At 32.8% G+C, this 22,596-nt stretch overlaps 1 protein-coding gene across 2 annotated transcripts in view; it reads left to right on the top strand.

The window, feature by feature from the left end:
* Nucleotides 1-18,001, top strand: part of LOC118202984 (2-oxoadipate dehydrogenase complex component E1) — a 173,626-nt gene extending 155,625 nt beyond the window's left edge. For both annotated transcript variants that reach the window (XM_085822464.1, XM_085822462.1), the window contains exons 20-23: nucleotides 6,239-6,484; nucleotides 13,899-13,962; nucleotides 17,066-17,151; nucleotides 17,661-18,001. In XM_085822464.1, coding sequence (XP_085678590.1) covers nucleotides 6,239-6,484; nucleotides 13,899-13,962; nucleotides 17,066-17,151; nucleotides 17,661-17,762 — 498 coding nt within the window. In that variant the 3' untranslated portion in view covers nucleotides 17,763-18,001. The remainder of the gene's footprint in view (nucleotides 1-6,238; nucleotides 6,485-13,898; nucleotides 13,963-17,065; nucleotides 17,152-17,660) is intronic.
* Nucleotides 18,002-22,596: the final 4,595 nt, after the last annotated feature.

Below are 22,596 nucleotides of genomic sequence, written 5' to 3'. Positions count from 1 at the left end.
TAACACTTAATTATTAACTAATTTTTTTTAAAATACTTCAAGAATTCAAAGTCATCTAGATATACACTCTTTTGCAAAAAAAATCGAAGCAACAAGAAGGACTTGCTATCGTGACGAAATTTGGTATGCAAAAACATCTTGATCGAACATGCAAAGGATCGAAATTTCAAGGCAAATGAACAGGAATTGCGATCATAGCATGCATTTCTAATGCGCAATTCACAAAGTATAAAACCAGTAACAGAGACGGAAAATTTATCTTTTTTTGTTGCTGTGATTGTAATTACGTACAGAAGCAACTAAAGATGTCATTACGACGATATTGAAGACCTTACAGACAACTAAGCGACTTAAAACCGAGCAACAGACCACCACCTGCAGTGTACAGACACTGCTGTGCAAAGATGTTGGCAGCAACGGTTGCTACAAGGAAATTGCCGACAAAACGAAGGCTCTCTGGAAGGCCAAGGAGCACAAATGCGAGGCAAGATACGATGATTGTTCGCCAGGCCCGAACCGCCCCAATGGTATCATTGTCAAACATTGAATGCACTACAGCCTCGTGTATACCTCACATGATACCGTCCACCATCTCATGGCTCTTGTTCTGAGGTGGGGTTACGTTCGCAGATGTTTCCCTTTGACCCCACAACATCGGCGGAGTCGTCTGGAGTGGTGTCGCAGCCGATCATTATGGTTGCCATCAGACTGACATCATATAGTGTCAGCGATGAATCCTGCTTCATTCTTGAAGCAGATGACCACTGTGATTGTGTCTGGAGAGGACAGGAACAGCGGTCCCAGTCAGCCTTTGTTTTACAAATGCATACAACCATAAGCCCTGGTGTGATGGCGTGGGGTGCTGTTTCTTATTACAGCAGGTCATCTTTAGTCATCCTCTGTACATCTTTAACAGCTCAATGATATGTTGATACCATCCTGCGGCCGGTTGCATTACACTTCATGCACGTCATCCTGGGTCCATTTTCCAACAAGATAATGCCAAGCCACATACCGCTGGACTGTCTCTGTGCAGTTGATACTCTTCCTTGGCCAGCAAGGTCACCAGACCTTTCACCAATCGAGCAATTCACATGGTAGGCCGCCAGATTCGGGCACCACAAAATATCGCAGATCAGGAGCGACAACTGATGAATGCCTGGCAGAGGATGACATTAGGAATCTCTACCACTCCTTGCCTTGATGAATTCAAGCATGCATTGTCGCCAGGGGCGGTTCGACCAACTACTAATTTGAACACTCAATGGGTGATTGTGAGTCGTGAACAGGTACTATAACCTTGATTTCTTAGTCATTTTATTATCTGTATATGAGCTACACACATATTCAATTTCATCAAAAACAACCACTGCCTTCATGGTACTTCGATTTTTTTGCAAAAGAGTGTAATTCAGAAACATGGCTAAGGTGTTATTTCTTCGTAAAAATCCAGGAATTTTCAACAATCATATATTTTATGCATTTATATAAGTTATATATTTTATGTATTATGTTTTATTAATTTTTACTAATTTTATTGTTTTTATTTCAGTTTTGAATTTTTTAACTTTAATTTTGATTTGAGTATTTCCTGTTGGAAAGTTGCCCTCCTTTTACTATTTAATTTTGATTTGATTATATCACTTGATTATTCAATTCATTTCACAGCATACTGCATGATTTTGAACAATATATATCATCTTAATTTGTTTTTGTTTATATATATGTATTAAAAACAAGAAATAGTAAATATGTAAATAAAATTTTCTTGCATTTTACTGGGAAAGGGCTAGAATTTTCGGGTAAACTATTATAATTAAAATACATTGAAATGGTTCATCGGGTAATTCTGGATACAGAAAAGCAGGGATTTTAGTAGAAGAGAGAATTTAATTGATTTCAATGTTCCTCTCCTCTGATGAAGTAACATTGAAATTGATTGAATTCCTCTTCTGTTTTTTGTTCATTTTTCTTTAAATTTCATTAATTTTTTGAAATGAAGTTTTGCTTGTTTAAAGTGGTTTGGTTTTAACATTTTTAAATTCTTTGTTGCATTTATTTGAAATTTATTACAGTCAAAAGTCGTTAATTCGGACACCCATAATCCAGAATGATCTATAATCCGGACCTCAAAGCTACAAACTTTCTTTCGCATGCGTTGCTTTGACGCACGCGCATAGGCGTTTACGCATGCGCGTAAGACCTTTACGGCTGCAAATATGTGTGTGCGCATGCGCGTTTAATGTATAACGGACGGTATAAGCTAAGCTAAAATTATCTAATTCAGTTAATGTTGCAGATTGCATTGTTCCTTAATCTTCGAATTGTATCCGGCTTATTATTTTTTGCAGACTGTTACAGCAATTTTATAAAAGTAAGCTTGAACTTTCGATTATGTCAAATAGAATTTCCGATATATATTTACTAATATGTAAAGGATTTACAAAGCGAAAGTATGTTTCGAAATCCGAAATCTGTTTATCAATTTCACGCTGCTCTGGGGCGAGGGGGAAATGCCGTGGCACGTAATGAATTGGAAGTTGATCTGTCAGCACTATCCTTATCTTCACAGCAGATGTTTTTATTTTATTTGGCTTATAATTCCTTACTAAATGTAGTATTTCATGTCATGTACTCCGTCTTTGATATGATTTAAAGCAATTATAGGACTTGAACAGCTGAACTTTGTAACTAAACAAGAAATTATGTCTGTTTAATAGAATTAAAGAGAAAGTATTATCACATGAAACGAAGCAACTTACTCAACTTACATTGAAAGAAATGTTTAATAAAGTAAACAAATAAATATTAAGCTTTTTTTTGTAAATTTTAAAACCCTTTAGATCATAATTGTTCTTTATTTCATAAATTACGGTTTCATATTTTTAATTTTGTATTTTTTGCATATCATCTTACCAAATTTAAACTGATGATCTATAATCCGGAGAAATCGATAATCCGGAATCGCCGAAGTCCAGACGAGTCCGAATAAACGACTTTTGTGTGTAGTTATGAATTTCAATTTTTGGTCTTTGTGAAATATCAGTTCTAAATTTCTTACTTTATGTCTTTAATGATATATATATATATATATATATAAATTTAAATTCCTCTTTGTAAGGAAATTAAATAATGAAATTTTAATTAATTTTTATTTTGCTGAACACATAAATCATTCGTATTTTAATTAAAATTTAAGGAAAAAAAAAAAAACAGTTTCAAGAACAGACTTCCCATACTGGTGACATAATTAATTCAATGAATAAATAATATATTCAGTTTTATATACAAGGCAGGAAAATATACTTTATGCTGAAGAAAAAAATATCATGTACAGAAAATGCACACAAAATGCACCGAAAAGCTAACAAAAAGTAATTACCTGCAATCACATTGCATAATATGAGACAAAAAGCTGTTATATGGAGAGAAAATTACCATATTGCCATGTTTTTTACGTATTTTTAGAAAATATTTCTTATTACAGCTAAATGATTCATGTGGCAAACAAGAAGTGTAGGCCAATATACAATGTGTGATTACTTCTCCATTAATCTCTAGAGACTATACATTCATAGATTGTTGTCAAACCTTCATTTTAGTTCATGTTAGCAATCTATTTAACCATTAAGAATGGGTGAATTACCAAAATGTTTTACATCTTTGTACACTTCATTACTAATCTGTTTCTACGTGTCTGGATATGTGATGTTGTGATATTGTGATATACAATTAGTAGTATGTTTCAATTTTCTCAAAATACTGCTGTGCATTTATAGGCTAAATAATAAGTACTTTTTTTAATTTTGAAATTATTTTAATAAATTCCTTTTATCACTTTACACAGAACATAGCTTAAAAAGTTTATTATCAGTTAATCAAATTTAAAAATGAGTCTCAGTATCTTTTCAAAAGTTTCTTTTAAACTTTTTCTTTTCAAGTTTTCTGTACATTTTGCATTTTATAAAATGCTTAATTTGCAATATCATTTTTTTAAATCTTAAAGCAAACCATAAAAAATAAAAAATCAACAACAGGTTGCTTAAATCTTGATATTGATTAAAACTAAAAACCAAGCAGTATCTGCTTAATAATAAAAAATTAAAAATTCACTGCACAAAAGCAAACAAATGTGATGAACAAAATCTTTTTTTAAGCTATCATTCCATATAAACCTACATGCACATACGCACACATCTATCATACACTTCTGCTTCCAGTCTGTTTAAATATGTAATTAATGTATGCCTGGAGCTGTTTTATTGTCAAGAATTTTCTTTATATTCCAAAACTGCTGTCATTTTGTGAAACGAAGATAATCACTAGAATCAGGTTTCAGCTTAGCAATCGCAAACCTCCTACTATAAATTTTGATACAGCTGCTGTGCAGATAATTATATTGTGTGACAGGCATTTTCATGGAGGATATTACTTTATATATATATTTGAAATTTCTTTTAAAATTTTGAATGGTTGTCCATACTATCTTCACAGATTCATTGTTTGCATTTACATTGATGGTTTGACGGGTGGGGGCATAATAATGAATGGATAATGTTTTTCTAAGAACAAAGTAATCATAGTCTTCTGGACAGAGAGAGTCTTTTAAATTTTTCAGTGCGAGATCATAAATAATGCTATTTATACTCAACTGACATGATTATGGATTGCCACTTCACAATTCAAGACAGAAAGACATTTACATAGCATGTAAAAAATGTCAATGCATTTTCATACATGTTCTTTTGAGAGCAATTATAACATTCATTTGGCTCAAACATTTCAGTAATTGTGATGATGGATAATGGTGTTATGCATAATGGATCATGATACATGTAGAAATTGCATGAATTCGTTGGTGGTAATATGCTGGTTGAGTTACATGACTTCATCTGCACACATTTTAATTTTATAATGATGAGCAAACAGCCAGTCAAGGATGGTCTTCATCATAAATTTTTATCCTTCCTTTCTTGAATTTCTGATATCATCATCACACTTATTGACCAATTTAAATGTCAGAGTCATAAACTTCTCTGACTTTATGTTGAATTTTACATGGCTTAATGTTTCTGGTGTGCAAAATCTGGATGACAGCAGCCACTCCTCACTTGGTGGATTTTCAATTTTCTAGTTCATTTCAAATACCTACGCCAACGTATACACAACCATTACTATACAACCACAATCTTAATCTCTACCATGATGCACATTTGTTGTCAGGCAATTCATATCAGATGATTTTAAATATTACTTGCCAAAAATTTTATAGATCTTTTTTTCATAGTGGAATGGTGGCAGAAATTATCATGAATAAATATATGCATAAAACCAGAGGTATATCAAGGGTTTTCAGTGCCTGTAGAAAAATGAAAATTTTACTGCCCTACATGTTTGCCAAAATGCAATGGGGACCATGGAGTTGTCATCCCCTGGGACAAATATCCTCCCCTCAGCTACACCACTGACAGAAACCTTTCACCCAGCATCATTAAATACTTCAGTATGAAATTGGTATTATAGTCTGAGGAATGTAGTTTCATAATAAAAAGGTTTTGTTTAATGAGTTTCGTTAATTCATTTTTCATTATCAAATGAATACTGTTTTCTTGCTTCACTTTATGCATCATATTTCCTTTATTTCCTAATTGGTAATAAAAGTGCAATATCAAGTGAGTTGTTATCCATCCATTTTACATATGATATCATATGACTGTGATTTGATTCTTTTAATTTGATATCTATGTACTACATTTTCATTGATTTTATAATATTAATTGTATAACAGAGGTATTGGCATTCTGCTGGGAAAGAATACTATTGCTTTATAGTTTTTTATCAAGTTATTTTTGAAATTATATTACATGATAGACAATGTCTGAAAATAATATTTAAATATTGTGTAAAATATAGATATATATAAGTAGAACATTGTAAAGGGAGCGGGCCTTAAAAATTCTTTGTTTCAATTTTTTTTTTTTTTTTTTTTTTTTTTTTTTTTTAGTAAAATATGCAAATATTGAGGGGCTGTGATCTATACTTTGAATTTCATGTTTGCGTAAATTGTTGACTCCTGATGAATTTAAAATTGAGCAGCGTGTTTTAAATCACATTTGTTACTAACTTAATATAAAATGAATATATTGTAAAATAATTATAGTTAAATCTTTCTTCTTTTTTAAAGTTTCAAAATGCAGAATGTAGTACTGAATGACTGTAAATTCTTTCTGTTTTAAAGGTGGTGGGTAGTTTGCGAAAGCCTTTGATTGTAGTTGCTCCTAAAATTCTTTTGCGACATCCATTAGCAGTATCAAACTTGAAAGATATGAGTTCAGGACAGAATTTTAAAACAGTTTTACAGGATTCCAGTGTAGCAGCAGAAAATGTAAAGACAGTGATTTTCTGTAGTGGAAAGCATTTTTATTTGTTGCAGAAAGAAAAAGAATCTCGAAAACGAAATGACTGTGCAATTGTAAGACTCGAGGTAAGTGCATGAATGTGCTCATTTCCCTGAGATGAGAAATAGTTCAATTTGTCATGTTTATATTCTGATATAAATTTTTTAGTTACAGTTGCAAATTTACACATAGTAATATACAAGAATTCATTTCCTCTTTATTTAAGAGTTATTTATATTGATCTTTTCTCAATTATTGCTCGCTTTATCTATTTTGTGAATATATGCCTCTTTATATATTTTTTTCCTTTCTGCATCATAGTAAAGTAAAGAAATTTGTTAGGAATTTAAGGATATGACAAACAGAGGTCTGAGACAGAGTCAGTAACATAGATAATATTGCAGATAAAATTAATTATTGAATATCTTTATTGATACTTAAGCTGTTGTGTTTTATACTTTAAATATTTTAAAATTATAGCCTTTTTTTTTTTCCTTGAATTAACTTCGAGAAAAATTTTTAGAATTTGATGGTAAGAGAGGATGTTTTTTAAATTATGTATAAAAAGTCTATGCTTTTTTTTTTTCAAACATTATATGTTTCCTACTAATGAAATGCAATTTGGAACAACAAGAGCATTTTACATTAATCAAAAATTTTTCTGAAATATTTCATGTTACAATAGTGATAATTTAGAGTACATCCAGTTAGATGAGACAGTTAATTTTAATTTCTTTGTTGTTTCCATCTTAATTTGGATTACTTTAATGTACTCTCTAGCTTAATAAAAAAATTAATTGCTTTATTATTTATATATTACTGCAAATGATAATTATTTCTATTTATTCAATTACGTAACCCCCCCCCAAAAAAAAAAGCAGTGAAATTTGTATTTGTGAGCAGTAGCTTTATGTTGTGTACAAAAAAAACCAAAGGAATTCTGAAACTGGTTAGTACTGTCAAATGGAAAGAAGAGGAGAAATTCAGAAAAGTCATTGTTGTTTTCCAAATCGTTAACTTTTACATTTTGTTCGACTTAATGAAACATTTTGAATAATGAAAATGCTACAATACTTGTTGACTCAGCTCCAAACAAGAAGTTTTTGCAGTGAAGTTGGTAAAATTTTTAACATTTTAATATGTTGCTAAAGCCTATTAATACATTTTTATCATCAGTACTCATAGAACCTGATTTTCAGTGTTTCTCTAAATTGACAAGTTCCAGCGAAGTAAATAATTCCAGTAAAAATAATCCAAAATTATTTATATATTTACTGATTTTAAATATCTATATCAAAAAGCCAAAATACAGTAATATGAAGCAAAATCAAAGGAAAATTTTCTGTTAAAGTGGCTGGTAGTGCAGTAATGAATAACTTTTTTTTTTTTATTGCAATGGGCCAAAATTAAAAACCATATAAGCTAGAATCAAAATAATTGAACTGGAATACAGTCCCAAAAACCTGCTTGACTCTCTTACATGTTAGGTTTTTATAACAAAATGTGTATGTTTTTAACATATATGAAAGACTGAAAAATGATAGGAAAAATGAGAAATAATAAGTTTTTGAAATAAAAAATATCAAATGTGAAAAAAAAAATGAGAACTCAAAATATTATATATTTTGTAAAAGATTCACGGGGGGGGGGACATCTATCCCTTCAAAAAATATATAAAGTTATTCCATAAATAAAATAAACTATCATTGTACCTTCTATTTTCGATATCATACACATAAATCTTTTTTAACATATTTCTGTTAAAAAATATTCATCTTCTATATGATTAACATCTAATTTCACTATGATTCTATTACCATATTTTGCTGTGATTTTTTTCGAAGATATCAACCTTGTGCTAAATCTTTTAATTTCTGAATTTCTTGATATGATCTGACATTCATTTATTTGGAAATATTTTTATAAAGATTTTTCAAAAATCGGTTTCTTCCAGAAAGTTACATTTAGCATTGTTTAGAAATTTTAGATTTTTTCTCTAATTTCATCATTTTTTTTAAATATATTAATTTCTCTAATTCATGAAAGCAACTATTAATTACTCTTATAAGTTCAAAATATTTATATTTTTCACGTATTAATTTTATTAATTCAATTAATTTTTTACAAAATCTAGCTCTTTTACAAAATATTTCACCTATAGTATTAAATAAATTTCATGATTAAAACAAATTATATTTCTAAGCATATTGAGCTCCTCCATTTGTTTAGGAAGAAAATCGTTCGTTTAAGAACTATTTTGAAAAAGTTTACCATCAAAACTAGTCCTGTGAAAATTTTAAAAATTAACGCTGATTTTTGTTGTTTGACTTCTGAATTAGTACTTATTCGGCGTGTTATTGTGTTTGACTATAACACATGTCGAGCACACATCACAATTACAAAAATGTTTCAAAATATCCACAGCTTTTACCTCTTATCACAGTTGCGGATTTTACACTTCTAATTAATAAACAGATGACATATCCTCTGGAGACATTTAGATGCTTCTAATGCACTATGCATCCTTGAACTTCATGAGTCACCATTTTGTTGGTCATGACACATGTTCTATTTGCTGGAAGAGCAGCAACTCCCTTAGTAAAACAAATCACTAGTTAATTTAACAACATAAACAAATTACAAGAATACATGCATCTGCACATAAGTATCAGGGGCAGACAAGGTATACAGATGTCTTGTTTTGCACCCATAAAATTTCTTTTTAGTTAAAGTTGCTGTTAGAATGGAAATATGACTTCAAGAGTCCAGTTGCAGTTCAATTGCCACACAAGTAATGGCAGATTTCATTAGAAGAAATTATGACAGAATTAGTGTTTATGAGCTCACACATATGCTAAACTTAAAAAATAATTGCTAATAAATGATTGTTAGGTGATATCAAGAAATTCAAGCGCCGGGTAAATAAATACCTGTTGATATCTTTTGGAAAAAAAAATCCCAACAAAATATGGGGTTACAATCATATTTATCATATGCAAGAATTAGATGTTAATGGTATAGAAGATGAATATTATCTTACCAAAAATATATTAAAAATGGAAGATATAATGATGGTTATTTATTTTCAGACGTTTGAAAACAATAACTTTATATGTTTATATACCGGGTGGCCATAATTAAACTGACAGTGCTTACAGTGTTCTGTAGTGCGATCTATTTACGAGAATGACGCCACATTTTGTAGGAAGATGAAACAAGATGGAGGACGAAGGATTCCGCAAAAAAAAACAAATTAGTTCCAAAAGTCACCGCTAGGGGAATATTTGGTGCTGTGTAAGAGAAAATAGAGTGTTAACAAATGCAAATCAATACGGAAATTACCTTTTATTTTGCATTCAAATGAGGTTCAATGTGGCTGCCATTGTTGTGGACCACATATTGCATTCTGTGCACAGTATGCACAACAGCAGAAAGTAATATGTCTGCAGGAATCTCCCGTACAGTCCGTGATATGTTATTTTTCAACGTAGCCAGGTCCTGGACCACTCCTTGATAGACCTTGGACTTAAGGTAACCCCATAGCCAGAAGTCGCATAGGGTAAGATCAGGTGACCAAGGTGGTCATGCAGTTGGAAAGTAGCGGCTAATGACTCTTTCTGTTGTGAATTTCTGTCGTAGCATCTGTTGCACCCGTACAGCAACGTGTGGAGGGGCTCCATTTTGCATGAAAATTATTTCCCCCAGGTATTGTCTTTGCTGAAGTGCCGGAATGACAAAGCTGTTCAACATTTGGTGATATTTCTCTCCGGTAACAGAACAGGTTTCCGGTCCTTTCGGGGTAATGTTCTCATAAAAGAATGAACCTACAATAAATTCCGCTGTGAACCCACACCAAACAGTTACCTTTGGTGAATGTAAGGAAATTGCTGTGACTGCATGTGGTGATTTGTCATCCCAAATTCGGCAGTTCTGGGTATTCAACAGTTTCATTCAGGTAAAAGTGGGCCTCGTCTCCCCATAAGATTTTCCACGGCCAAGCATCATCCACCTCCATTCTGGCAAGAAAGGTGAGAGCAAAAGTCAATCGCTTATCATGGTCGGGGTACAGTAACTCCTGTACACAGCTGATCTTGTATGGACAGAAGTTGATAATCTTTCGTAAGATTTTCCGTACCGTACTGTAAGGCATATCCATATTCCGAGCTACTCCACGAGTGCTAGAGGTGGCAGTAATATTGTCTGGTCCTCTGTTGACAAATCTCCGTGGCAACTGCTTTGATTGTATCCTGTGGTACAGGTTTTCGTCCTCTGCCTGACTGAACCTTCAGAGAACCTGTTTTCTCAAATGTCGCAACCATTGCTTTTAGCCCATTAACTGACACATGGCTGTTACCTTTACGCATTTTTTTCTGCGTTCTAAAAGCACGAAGAGCGGCTGATGCATTGCACTGGTTTGAGGTAAAAGAATTTGACCAGTAACGCACGCTCGACTAAAGAAGGAGACATTACACATAAACTTTCAATCCGATTGATTCGAAACGTAACACATTGCCTTTTAAAACCCAAGTAGCTGGCACTGTGCGAATGGATGTAATGTGAAATTTGAATAAAGAACTTCTTCTTCTGATCAGCGTACGTGATATTGCAGATCACGAGACTTTATCAGTGTTTATGTAGATTTTACGCTTTTTTAAAAATGTTGTCATATTGCACTTGAACTAAATCAGAAAACGTGCATAATAAAAGGTAATTTTATTCCGTATTAATTTGCATTTGTTAACACTCTATTTTCTATTACACAGCACCAAATATATCCCTAGCGGTGACTTTTGGAACTAATTTGTTTTTTCACGGAATCCTTCTTCCCCCATCTTGTTTAAAATCTTCCTACAAAATGTGGCGTCATTCTCGCAAATAGATCGCGCTACAGAACACTGTGAACACTGTCAGTTTAATTATGGCCACCCGGTATTATATTATACAACTTTATATATTTTTCAGGGAGGTAAATGTCCCCCCCTCCTGAGTCTTTTACAAATATATAATATTTAAAATTTTTTTTAGCTCAGAGTCCTCATTTGATATTTCCTTCATTTTTCCTTAATTTTTTAATAACATGTCATATCTAAAAATATGCAAAAACTTGACATGAGTTGACTTGAAATACTTGAAACTTGATTTGACAATAGAGTCATGCAAGTTTTTGGAATTGTGTCCTAGTTTGATTATTTTAACTCTAGCTCCTATATTCTATAATGGTTTCAGCTATTTCTGAGTTCCACAAATTTTGTATATGATCTTCACTAATTCTGTTCAAGTACCGATTTTCTTTCCTTGTCCATTGTCATTGCTTTGTGGAAATGTTGTGGTTATTAATAGCACTTTTGGAGGAAAAAAGATAAGAGGAAAGGAATAAAGGATATTATGATAAGCTTCAGCTATGGTGTTGCTGACTCATTTATAAAATTATATACATTTTCTTTTGCTTACTTCCTATTGTTTATATGTTTTTCATTTCACACACCCTATTCCAGCACCTAATGCCATTTTTTTATCAGGCGGAATCTGGGGTCATCTTCAAATTCCAGTGTTTCTGTCAGAAATTCTCATGTTGTGATTACTATACTCATGCACAAAATTAATTGCAAATTATGTCTATTTTTATGAAAAGTATTGAACCAAAGGTACTAATTATGCTGCTAAAAAAGTATGCAAATATTCAGAGTTGAATACATAAGCGAAACTATAATCGTTGAGAGGATATAAGGACAAGCCATGATTGCATGGACGATGGAGTGAGATGAAGAGCTATTGGTAGATTGGAGACAGGCCAGTCACAAATGCAAGTGACTACAGAGCTCAGTGGAATTCCCAGTGTCATCTTCAATTTGTGGAAACATTTTAGGATACTGGATTCATATTGAGAAGGCCTGGACAAGGTTAACTAAGATCAAGCTCCTCAACAACAAATGAGGATCATTATTTGGCACTTTCAGCCTGGCAACACAGGACTGTTAAGCTTCACAGCTCTAACATGAGCTGTATACTGCAACTAGAGCCCAAGTTTCACATTCTGTAGTTGCCTGGAGGCTTCATGAGAGTAGGGCTGTAAGCCAGAAGACCCACTGTGTGTGTCCTACTCACTGCAGCACACAAGAGTTTAATATGGTGAAGATAACATGTGCTTTGGACCAGGCTTCTGAGGACCATCATGCTTTGTACAGATGAGTTAAGATTCAATCTGGACGCTGATTCTTAGCTTACTTGAATTTGAAGAGAGCCTGGAATGTGATACCATCCCTCCATTTCATAATGGTGGTGGAGCTGTAACGGTTTGGACAGGCATCATGTTTGGCAGCCGCATACCTCTACATGTATTGTAAAAATGCTTCTGACTGCTGTGTGGTATAGAGAGGAGGTCCTAGAGCCTGATGTTTGACTTTTCAGAAGCACAGTTGGTCCTGGGTTACTACTAATGGACGACAACACTCATCTACATAGAGCTCAGCTGGTTGATGATTACTTGTAAAGTGAGGATATTTGTGGCATGGTTGGTTAGCCAGATCCTCCGACATTAACAGTATATACCATGTCTGAGACTATTTTGGGAATGCAATTTTATCTCACCACTCCCTCCAAGGACCACCCTGCAGTTGAAAACTACCTTGTTGCAGAAGTGGTGTTAACTGCCACATGGGCTCCTCGGCTGTGTCCTGTCCAGTATGACATGCTGTGGGATCTGTCTGGCTATAAGAATGGACCATACCCCATATTAGACTTATTTTAGTTCAGTATCATAACATGGATTTTGGACATCTCTGCACTATGCGCTTTAATGATAATCATACATACATAAAATGGCCTTTGAAGGGTACATCTCTTTCTCTGCTATAAATGTATATTCATACCAAATTTCATTAAAATCTGCCCTATTGTTTTTCAAAATTTCAAAATAATGCGCAAATTCTCTTAATATGGCACATAAGAGTATATTAAATGTGATATGTATTCTATTACTAATTCTATGTATTTCACTCTGTACTTACCCAACAAAATTTGCAATGGCTTGTTTTCTGTCAGTTCCTGTTAGTCAATCAAACTACTTTACTTTCACTGCATACATTATATTTTTTTGCTGAAATTTTTACATTTTGGATAATAAAGTACTTTTGGCAGGCTTTGGTAGGAGGTACTATGTATTGCTTGTCACTGAGACATCACGATATTCCAACTTGAACTTTAAAAACTAATAAAATTATCTGAAAATGCATCTGGGATTAAATTAAATTTTATGATTTACTTTGTAATCGCATTACAATGCCTTTACTGGAGGTCTTCTCAAAGATTTTCCCAAAGTTTGCTTCAAATGTCATGATTGCATCAATAATGTAGTCATTTTTTTTTTTTTTTTTTTTTTTTTTTTTTTTTTTTTTTTTTTTAGGATATTGGATGCATTTGACAGTAATTTAATCTGTAATCTAGTTCTCTTTTAGTTCAGTCCTATGTTTATTTTCTAATATTTATCATTTTGAATTCCAGAAATTATGCCCTTTTCCTGCTGAAGATATTTCAACTTTAATGCAAGATTTTAAAAATGCTAAAAGTAAGTATTTCATAAAATAAGTGCTTCTGTGTTTTATACAAAATATTGGAAGTGCATATTTTGACATAAATACATATGTAAACTAGCATTCTTCATTTCTAACATTTTTAGTATATCATTTAGAAATTTTCAATTTATTACCATAATTTGTGACATAATTCCTTTGAATATAGGGCCCACAAGTGGCTGAACAGTAAACGTGCTAAACACTAATCAAATAAACTAATCTAAACCAACCTTTGAATGCAGGTGGTGACTTTTCCACATGAATATATTTATTTCTTGAAATTTTTCGTATTGGTATTCTTTGCATAGACATTTCATTTAGTTTCAAAATCTTAGCTAGAGCCCACAAATGGCTGAACAGTAAACTTGCTAAACACTGGTGGTTCGATCTGGGTTCAATTCTAGGCGAATCGGCTGGCTGCATGTGTGTTTTCATGGTTTCCCAATACATAACATGTATATGAGCCATTTTCCCTTAGAAAAACCTCCACAAAGACATCCCTTCTCTTAGGCAGATAGCCCTAGAGTGCTTTGTTAAATCAAGTAAATCAAACCAACCTTTGAATACAGGAGGTAGACTTTTCCACACGAATATATTCATTTTTTGAAATTTTTAATAGTGGTATTCTTTGCATAGACATTTGATTTAGTTTCAAAATCTTAGCTAGGGTCATTTATTCTCTGTTTTCATGAAGATTAACACAATGGAGTGGATATGGCGCATAAAAACAGTACCCATAGATGGTTCTGTCTGAAGGCAGTGTAAAGGTGAAATAAACATAAGATACCTTTATACTTCATGGGAATGGATATCTGTACACCTGAAGATGCAAAAGTATTTGCAACAGTCCTCTGTTATGACAGTCTTTCTGTGGCTCACTTTTAGACACTGCTTGCATAAGAATACTATGGGCATTGATTAGATTTCCTTTTTTCAAATGCATTGTTATATATAGCATGTTTCGAAAAGAATATACGTATTTCAAATGCATGTATTTATTAAACTGTATGACGTACGTATATGAAACTTTACACAGATATGTCCGAACCTCTCAAATTCAGATTACATATGTTCAATATGTCCTCCATCAGCGACACGAACAATATCACATCGGTACTCAAATTCCTCCCAAACTCGAGCTAGCATGTTCGTCGTCACTGATGTTATAGTAGTACGGATCCAGTTCTTCACCTCTTCCAGGTTCTGTGGGAGTGGTGGTACATAAACGTTTTCTTTAATGAAACCTCACAGGAAGAAGTCACAGGGTGTCAAATCCAGTGACTGTGGAGGCTAGCTGAGACGTGCTAAGTCGCCAGCTCCTTGATGACCAGTCCAACGGTACGTTAGAGTTTCATTCTGGGAGTTGTCTAATAAGAAAAAAGAGTTAATGAAAAATATGAAGTTAAACAAGAAGATGAATATCATAAATAATGTTGATATAAATCAGGTACTGACTAATCTTGGGCGTTTCCCGGTTTATTTTAATTGGTTCCATTTACAGAACAATGATAAATGCTTAATTTGTGATAAGTTTGGGGACGCCAGGCACTTCATCGATGAATGTACACTTACCCGGAATGCAAGAAAGAAATGTAGAAAGAATTTTAACCTTTTAAAGACGGGATGGCCATTATAGTGGCCATAGAGTCCTCTCTTTGAAAAGACGGGGTTGTCCAATTTAGTGGCCATGTCTTTTTCCCCCATTTTTCCAGGCTGAAAAGTGGGGTGAAATGTCAAATTTGATGTCCCTGGGGGTTTTAACCACTTATCTCTTTCAAGGGTCTTCCTTTTGCGACATAGATGCACTCCTCTGAGAATCCATTAAACTACATACAAGAATCTTTGTTGCAAATAGCAGGTGATTTCTTAAAGGGGGCGAAAGCATTCGGTTAAGGATTTCCTGTCCTTTAGTAGCTTTTACTGCTACCAAAGCCCCGGCCTGAAAAGGTTAAAAAAGATTTTAAAAGGAACTATTCAAATTTGAAAGTTTTTGCAGAGACAATAATGAAGATTATAAATATGAACAAAGATAGAGGTGGAATTTAGCACTGAGACACAGATTTTGGACTTTATATGTTTTTTTTTTTTTTTTTCTTATATTTGTGTTTTTTCTGGCCAGTCCCACTTTTTTATCATACGGTCGGCTTGTGCCGGCTAGGAGGATTGGGGCTGTGCCCTTATAATAATAATTGTGTTTGTTTACATGACCACTAACATGAAAACTCACTTCCTTACTGAACACGATGTATTGTGCGAAAGTGTTGTCATTGTCAATACCATCAATAAGCTTGTTACAAAATGCCACACGTTTGTGTTGTCATCAGGACAGAGAGCCTGTAACAAATGTAACTTGTACTTCATAATCAACCGACGTCTCAAAACACGCCAAATTGCTGCTGTAGGCAGTTGTAACTCCCGACTGGCACAACGAGTTGATTTTGAAGGACTACGTTGGAAAGCAGTTTGAATTTGTGCAACATTTTCGTCGGAAACACGAGGACGGTCAGGACTCATTCACATACACAATCCTGTATTTACAAATTGTCAATACCATCTGCGAATGTTCCACCCATTCGGAGGATCACTTTGGTACCTCAACTTGAAACGTCTTTGCACTGTAATCACATAATCGCACTTAACAAACTCGAGAACACAAAATGATTTCTGCTGCGGAGTAGCCATTTTAAGCATGTGATGGTTACTACGTAAAACGGAAGACAACTGACATCTAGCGGCTATTAATATAAACTAGACTATGTATTCGTTTTGCCAATAGCCAAGTCGAGGCACAGTGATCGATAGTTTGGACAAAATAACACTTTGTAATATGTATATTCTTTTTGAAACACTGTGTATTTTAACTGTTAATAGAATTTCCTGGTTTAATTTACATAATTTAACAAGAAATTTTCCTTTTATTCATAGAATGGGCACCAATGTAAATTTTGGAATAACACAATAACTGAAGTAATATTCGTATATTTATTCATATGTGCTGAACAAGTAGTAGATAAAATCCGAAGACGAAATTGTATTTTTTTCTTATAAGATTGAATAGCATTTATAATCTGAAAAGACTTTTTTTATATTATTAAGCATTTATTTGGAGTCAAGAAGAACATCAAAACATGGGTGCTTGGACATTTGTTCAGACAAGGTTCAGTAATCTCCTAGGATGCAAAGTAAGGATACATTTAATATTTTAATATTTATGTTCTTTTATTATATAATTAAACTATTTTGTATAAATCTTATAAGCGAAAAATAACAACTTCATATATTACAGTATGTGCACTACCTACTTCCAATTACTCATCTAGGAATGAGTTAAAAGGCTGATTATGTATGGAACTTTGTATTTAATTTATGAAAGTATAATGAATATTTTATTAACTTTTTATATGGATCGTATAAAAATTTTATTTATTTATTTTTTTGTTTGTAAAACACTTCTACCTCTCAGTATATATATTTTCTTTAAAAAAAGTACTTAGAATTGCATTAAAATGGATTCAAATTTTATATATGTGAATTTTAAAAGTGTTTCATGGAAATTGAATTAATCCTATATAATCAAGCTTAAATATTTATTTATGCATTTTATTGCTTTATGCATTACTAGAATATTTTATTTTCTTATTGTAAAATTTATTGATAAAATAAATGCAGTTCTTTTAACTTTTATTTATAGCTAAAATATGCTGGAAGAAAGCCATTAGCAACACCTGCAGTTGGAATAGGAAAATTTCATCAAGAAGAAATAAATTATATTTTGAATGAAACATTTAAATAATATACTAGAAGATATGAAAATATATATTATGCCCATTATAGTGTAAAAGATATTCTTTGCTGTATTTAAGAATATGTATATATAATTTACTATTAATGACAGTTTTTACAAGTGCATTGTAAGGTGCATTGCAGATAAGGACAGAATATGGGAAATAAATATATTCTGTATTTGTTTTTAGTAATAAATTTTAAATTAGAAAATATATTTATATAATAAAAAGCAAGATTTCGAAATGATTGATAGTGCATAAATTTATTTACTATGTTATTAGTAAAACAGACCTAGAACTAAAAATATAACTAAAACATAGAACTAAAAATTTATTTATCAAGTGACACTCCAGAAGCTAACATACTTTGCAAATTTTGTATATATGTAAATAATTTGAATGGAATTATATGCAAATTATAGCATTCTCTTGTATAATGTATCACGAACGCGTAGCTCAGCCAGAAAAATGAGGTTACAGAGGCAAGTCCATTCAGCCTTTATGTAAATGGCTCTATTCAAGCTAACAGTGGTATTAACAACTCATTTCCCCAAAACATTGGCAACAGATCACTTAAAGTCATCAAACTTTGCTAACATTTGGCTACACTTGGGCTGATCCCTATGTAACTGTAACTGTATTCAGCCCTATGTAATTGTAACTGTGTATGCCTTCCAATAATTTTGAGAAACCAAGAGTACTGGAAATTTCTTGGCAGTCAGGGGAAAACTATATAAGACCAGACAGAGCATCAGTTTAGTTTAGTTTAGAGTATTGAGACATTGCTCCACAAGCTTATGTGTTGAGGCTTTGTATATTGTCTTGTGTTCTAAGTAGGCTGAAGCAGTAACTGCAGTTTATACTCTGTCGTACCGAGAATAGCTGTGTAAGTACTTTTGTAAAAAGTTCCAGAATTGTACAGTATTTCTTTCTTATAAATTTTATCAATCTACCATCAGTTCTGTATGCATTCACTCCATTACAAACCTGTATCCGTATAACAATTTTTGGTGTTAGGAGTGGGATTGACAAGAGCAATGGATGAGTAACTAAGACAGCTGGTGACAGCCTTTCCTACATTCCAAGGAAAGTTGGAAGGGGCTATCAATATGAAAGCAATTCAAGAAAGTGCGCCAAGAAAGAATGAAAGGGGCCCTCAAGTTAGTTCAAAAAGAGATGAAAGCAGGCCAAGGAAAGATGGAAGCAGCTGTCTAAGTCATTTGAAGAAAAGTTTCAAGCAGGTCAAGAGGAAATAAAAAGAGAAATTACTGCTAAAACAAATTCGAGGCTGTGAAAAACAGAATATGCACAGTTGAAAATAAAGTTGGAGAAATTGAAGAAAGAGTTTCTGCTGCCAAAGAAGGAATTGAAGAAAAAGATTTTCTTGCCAAACAAGGAATTGAAAAAAAGGTTTCTGCTGTTAAACAACAAATCTGTGATAGAGTTTCTGCCACTGTCACCAAGGAAGTTGGTAGCTTAAAGAAATCCATAGTGACTGCTTTAAATTCTTATCCATGTCCTGTCATTCCTCTCTACTCACATATGAGGGAAAGACATCCCTGGAAGTGTGCAACACTCAGTTCTCTATTGTGGCAAATACATATGAATGGGATTCCAAAGCTATCTCACTACTTCTCTGAGAATTTAGCAGATATCTTTCAAACTCTATCTGAAAAACCTGAGACTAAACTTCGAAGCTCTGTCCGGCATGTTGTAGTTTGCATTTGGCGAGAAATGTTTAAAAGAAGATAGTTCAGTTAAAATCTCGCCAACAGAAGCCCAAACCACACTGAAGGAGCTCTCCACATATTCTGAAGGGCTGTCTCATCTTGCCTTTTCAGATTTCCAACAAAAACAAGGGAAATCCTGTCCCTTTCATGGATGGCATCCAGGATCCTGAGATACATAAAGCCCTGCACATGGTGAATGCCAAGGATCTAAAATGGGCTTTAATGTATGCCGTGAAATTTGAGACAGCCCAGCAACCAACCCATAGAGATTGTCATCCAAACAGAGCTGCTCCTGCACAGAAGCCAGTTGATCATCTCACTTCTAGTTTAAATGATTTAACTAAGCAAATAAATGCCTTGAGGTACAATAGAAGTGACAACATACCAACTCTAAAGGACTGAAACAGTAGAGAAGGCCATGTATAAAGGAACTGCAGAATATCCTAAGGTGTGGAAGCTAAGACCGCTCCCCTATAAGGAGGCAGAGAACAAATTGATGACATCTCATGGAGAGGTTGCCAGATATTGAGAAACCCCATTTTAAAGCAGTTCAGATTTCTGCAGTGAGTGGCAGCAGTAATGGATTTTTCATTATGCTGCCATTCACTGCAGAAATGCTTACACATGCTTCCTTGCACATATACGGACTTATTTCTACTGTTTATGTTCAAGATAAGTATTTTTTAAACCATGTTAATATTCAGTCATACAGCCAGTAAACCAATGCAATGAAATTTTCTGCTACATGTACACTGCGGGGAAAAAAAGGGGGACATTTCTATATTTCCCATTCTAGTGGGCCGATTGACAAAATTCAAATTGCATTTTTCATGTCTCGAAAGCGCAACATAGGATATTTATTAGATTTAAATAAAGCACTATTCTAAAATAGGTATTTTAGTTCAAAATCGTACTTTTTCTGAAATAACATACCAATTTTTTTCCATATTTCGATTCTACGACTCAAATTATACCTAAATATGAAATTTTTAAAATTTGGTGCAAAATTTACGGAGAAATTCACAAGTTTCTGATGCCGCCTTTTTTTTTTTTTTTTTTTTTTTTTTTTTTTTTTTTTTTTTTTTTCTTCTTCCCAGTTTGCGCCAAGAATAGTTTACTTAGCGAACTTCTTAACCTATTTTCCTTTCCATTTTTTACATCGTACGTGAGCAGAAAAAAAGTCATTATCATTTCTTTTTTCAAATAATGTTCTTAATATTATATTTTTAATTATAATTGTTATTATCTTAAACACTATTTTTCATTTTCGAATCTCATTTTCATTGTTTAAGTTGCATGGTTTCTTTCAAATAACTGTTTAAAAAATTTCTACTTACACATTTGAACTGCGTACTTTAGATAGAAGGTGCATCATTTATTATTTTTTTGTCAAATAGTTTTCTTTACACTATATTTTTAGTCGTAGTTATTATTTTAGGTAGTTTTTACATTTTTGAACTTTTATTTTAATTGTTTGTGTCGCATTGTCTCTTCAGATAATTGTTTTAAAATTTTCTATTCATTAATTCGAACTGCGCATTTTAAGTATAAATTTTCCAGAATTTGACTTTATTTATTTGAATTGCATTTTCTTTCGGAAGAATAATTTGTGACCCAGACTATGATGCATTTGAAAACTGCATACATTAAAAGAGAAAATGCAATAAAGCACAATTAACACGCCTTTCAATGTTCCATTCAGAAAAGATATATAAATAAGAGGGATGTATATCGAACATTTTAATTTAGGATGAGTTGCATACATTGCTTTAAAAAGTTTTAACATTGTGCCCATTGCTTTACACAATTTTAACATCCTATATTTAATTTCTTAAAATGTTATTTATATTTTAGTCAAATATTTTATTTTTGAAATCACAAGAATCAAATATCATAAAATTAAAAAGAAATACTAAATTTTATGCAAAAATTTACTTTCTCTTGTTAATGCCTTCCCTTTTTTTTTTTTTTTTTTTTCCCCAGGCATTCTGCAAGTATATTAAAAGTATCCAACTTTTCGAAACAATCTTGGTATTTCTGATATTAATTTTAAATAAAGTTATAGCCTTTCATTTCAAATGGGCCCACAAACGGCCGAGTGGTAAAGTCACTGAACACTGGTAGTTCGCTCCGGGCTTCGAATCCCGGCGAACGGGCTGGTTGCATGCGCGCTTTTGTGGTTTTTCTCTTGTGTAAACGTATATACGAGCTGGTTTTGCTTAGAAAGTTCTTCACGAAGGCATCCTTCCTTTTAGGCAGATAGCTGTGCTTTGCTGTAACTTAATAATCCAATTCAATTCATTTCATCAGTATTTGGTCAGAGCCTTTATCAGTCTTCAGCGGCTAGACATTTTGAAGGCATACGATGAAAGGAAAGACTTGGTTTCATCAAGAGGGAAAATGTCTGTAGTTAATATCTATATACGCCACTGGATAAATTCCTGAATCTTCAAATAATTCCACTGAGAAATCATGAGATGCTCCGTTTATGATATGATATGATGTTCTATGAAGTAATTTAAATTTATGCAACCATATAGTCGAAAGCCAGTCGCTCATCACTTTGTTCTGCAATGATATCGTTTTTGTCTTTTCCATTAGCACAGACTCAATTGCTGCTATTTGCTGGTGTACATGTCCAAGTGTTTTCTTTTGATCACCCAACTACCTTGAAGTAGATTCCCCTTTAAATTTTTACTTTTTTTCCCCTAATTTCCTTCCTTCAGCACAAGAAAAATTAGGATTTTTCGATTGTTGCATTTCCATAAATTTTGCATTCTTGTGAATTTTTTTAAAATATCAGTTGCATCAAATGCTTTTCAGCTGAAGACAGCTTTTCATTTCCTAGACATTTTAACTATAAATAAAGTTTAAAGCAAAGTCCAAAGGATAAATATTTTAATTAAAAGATTTTTGTTAAATGAAAAAGAAATAAACCACTCCAGCAGCGCTTATCCTGTACCACCGAGTGACCCGATTTGTATATCGGGTGCAATCAATCTAAATCATATTATGTAGAATTTTTAAGCCTAATAATTTCTATAGTAAAGAAGATTTATATATATATATATACACAACACGAGAGAAAATTACTACTTATAACATTCTTTCT

This window comes from Stegodyphus dumicola, chromosome 8 (assembly GCF_044657685.1).
Source record: "Stegodyphus dumicola isolate Sdum_Otavi_A_Nest chromosome 8, ASM4465768v1".
In the NCBI taxonomy this organism is placed as follows: domain Eukaryota; kingdom Metazoa; phylum Arthropoda; class Arachnida; order Araneae; family Eresidae; genus Stegodyphus; species Stegodyphus dumicola.
The sequence above is the reverse complement of the archived record's forward strand: the minus strand, read 5'-3'. Positions and strand labels throughout refer to the sequence as shown.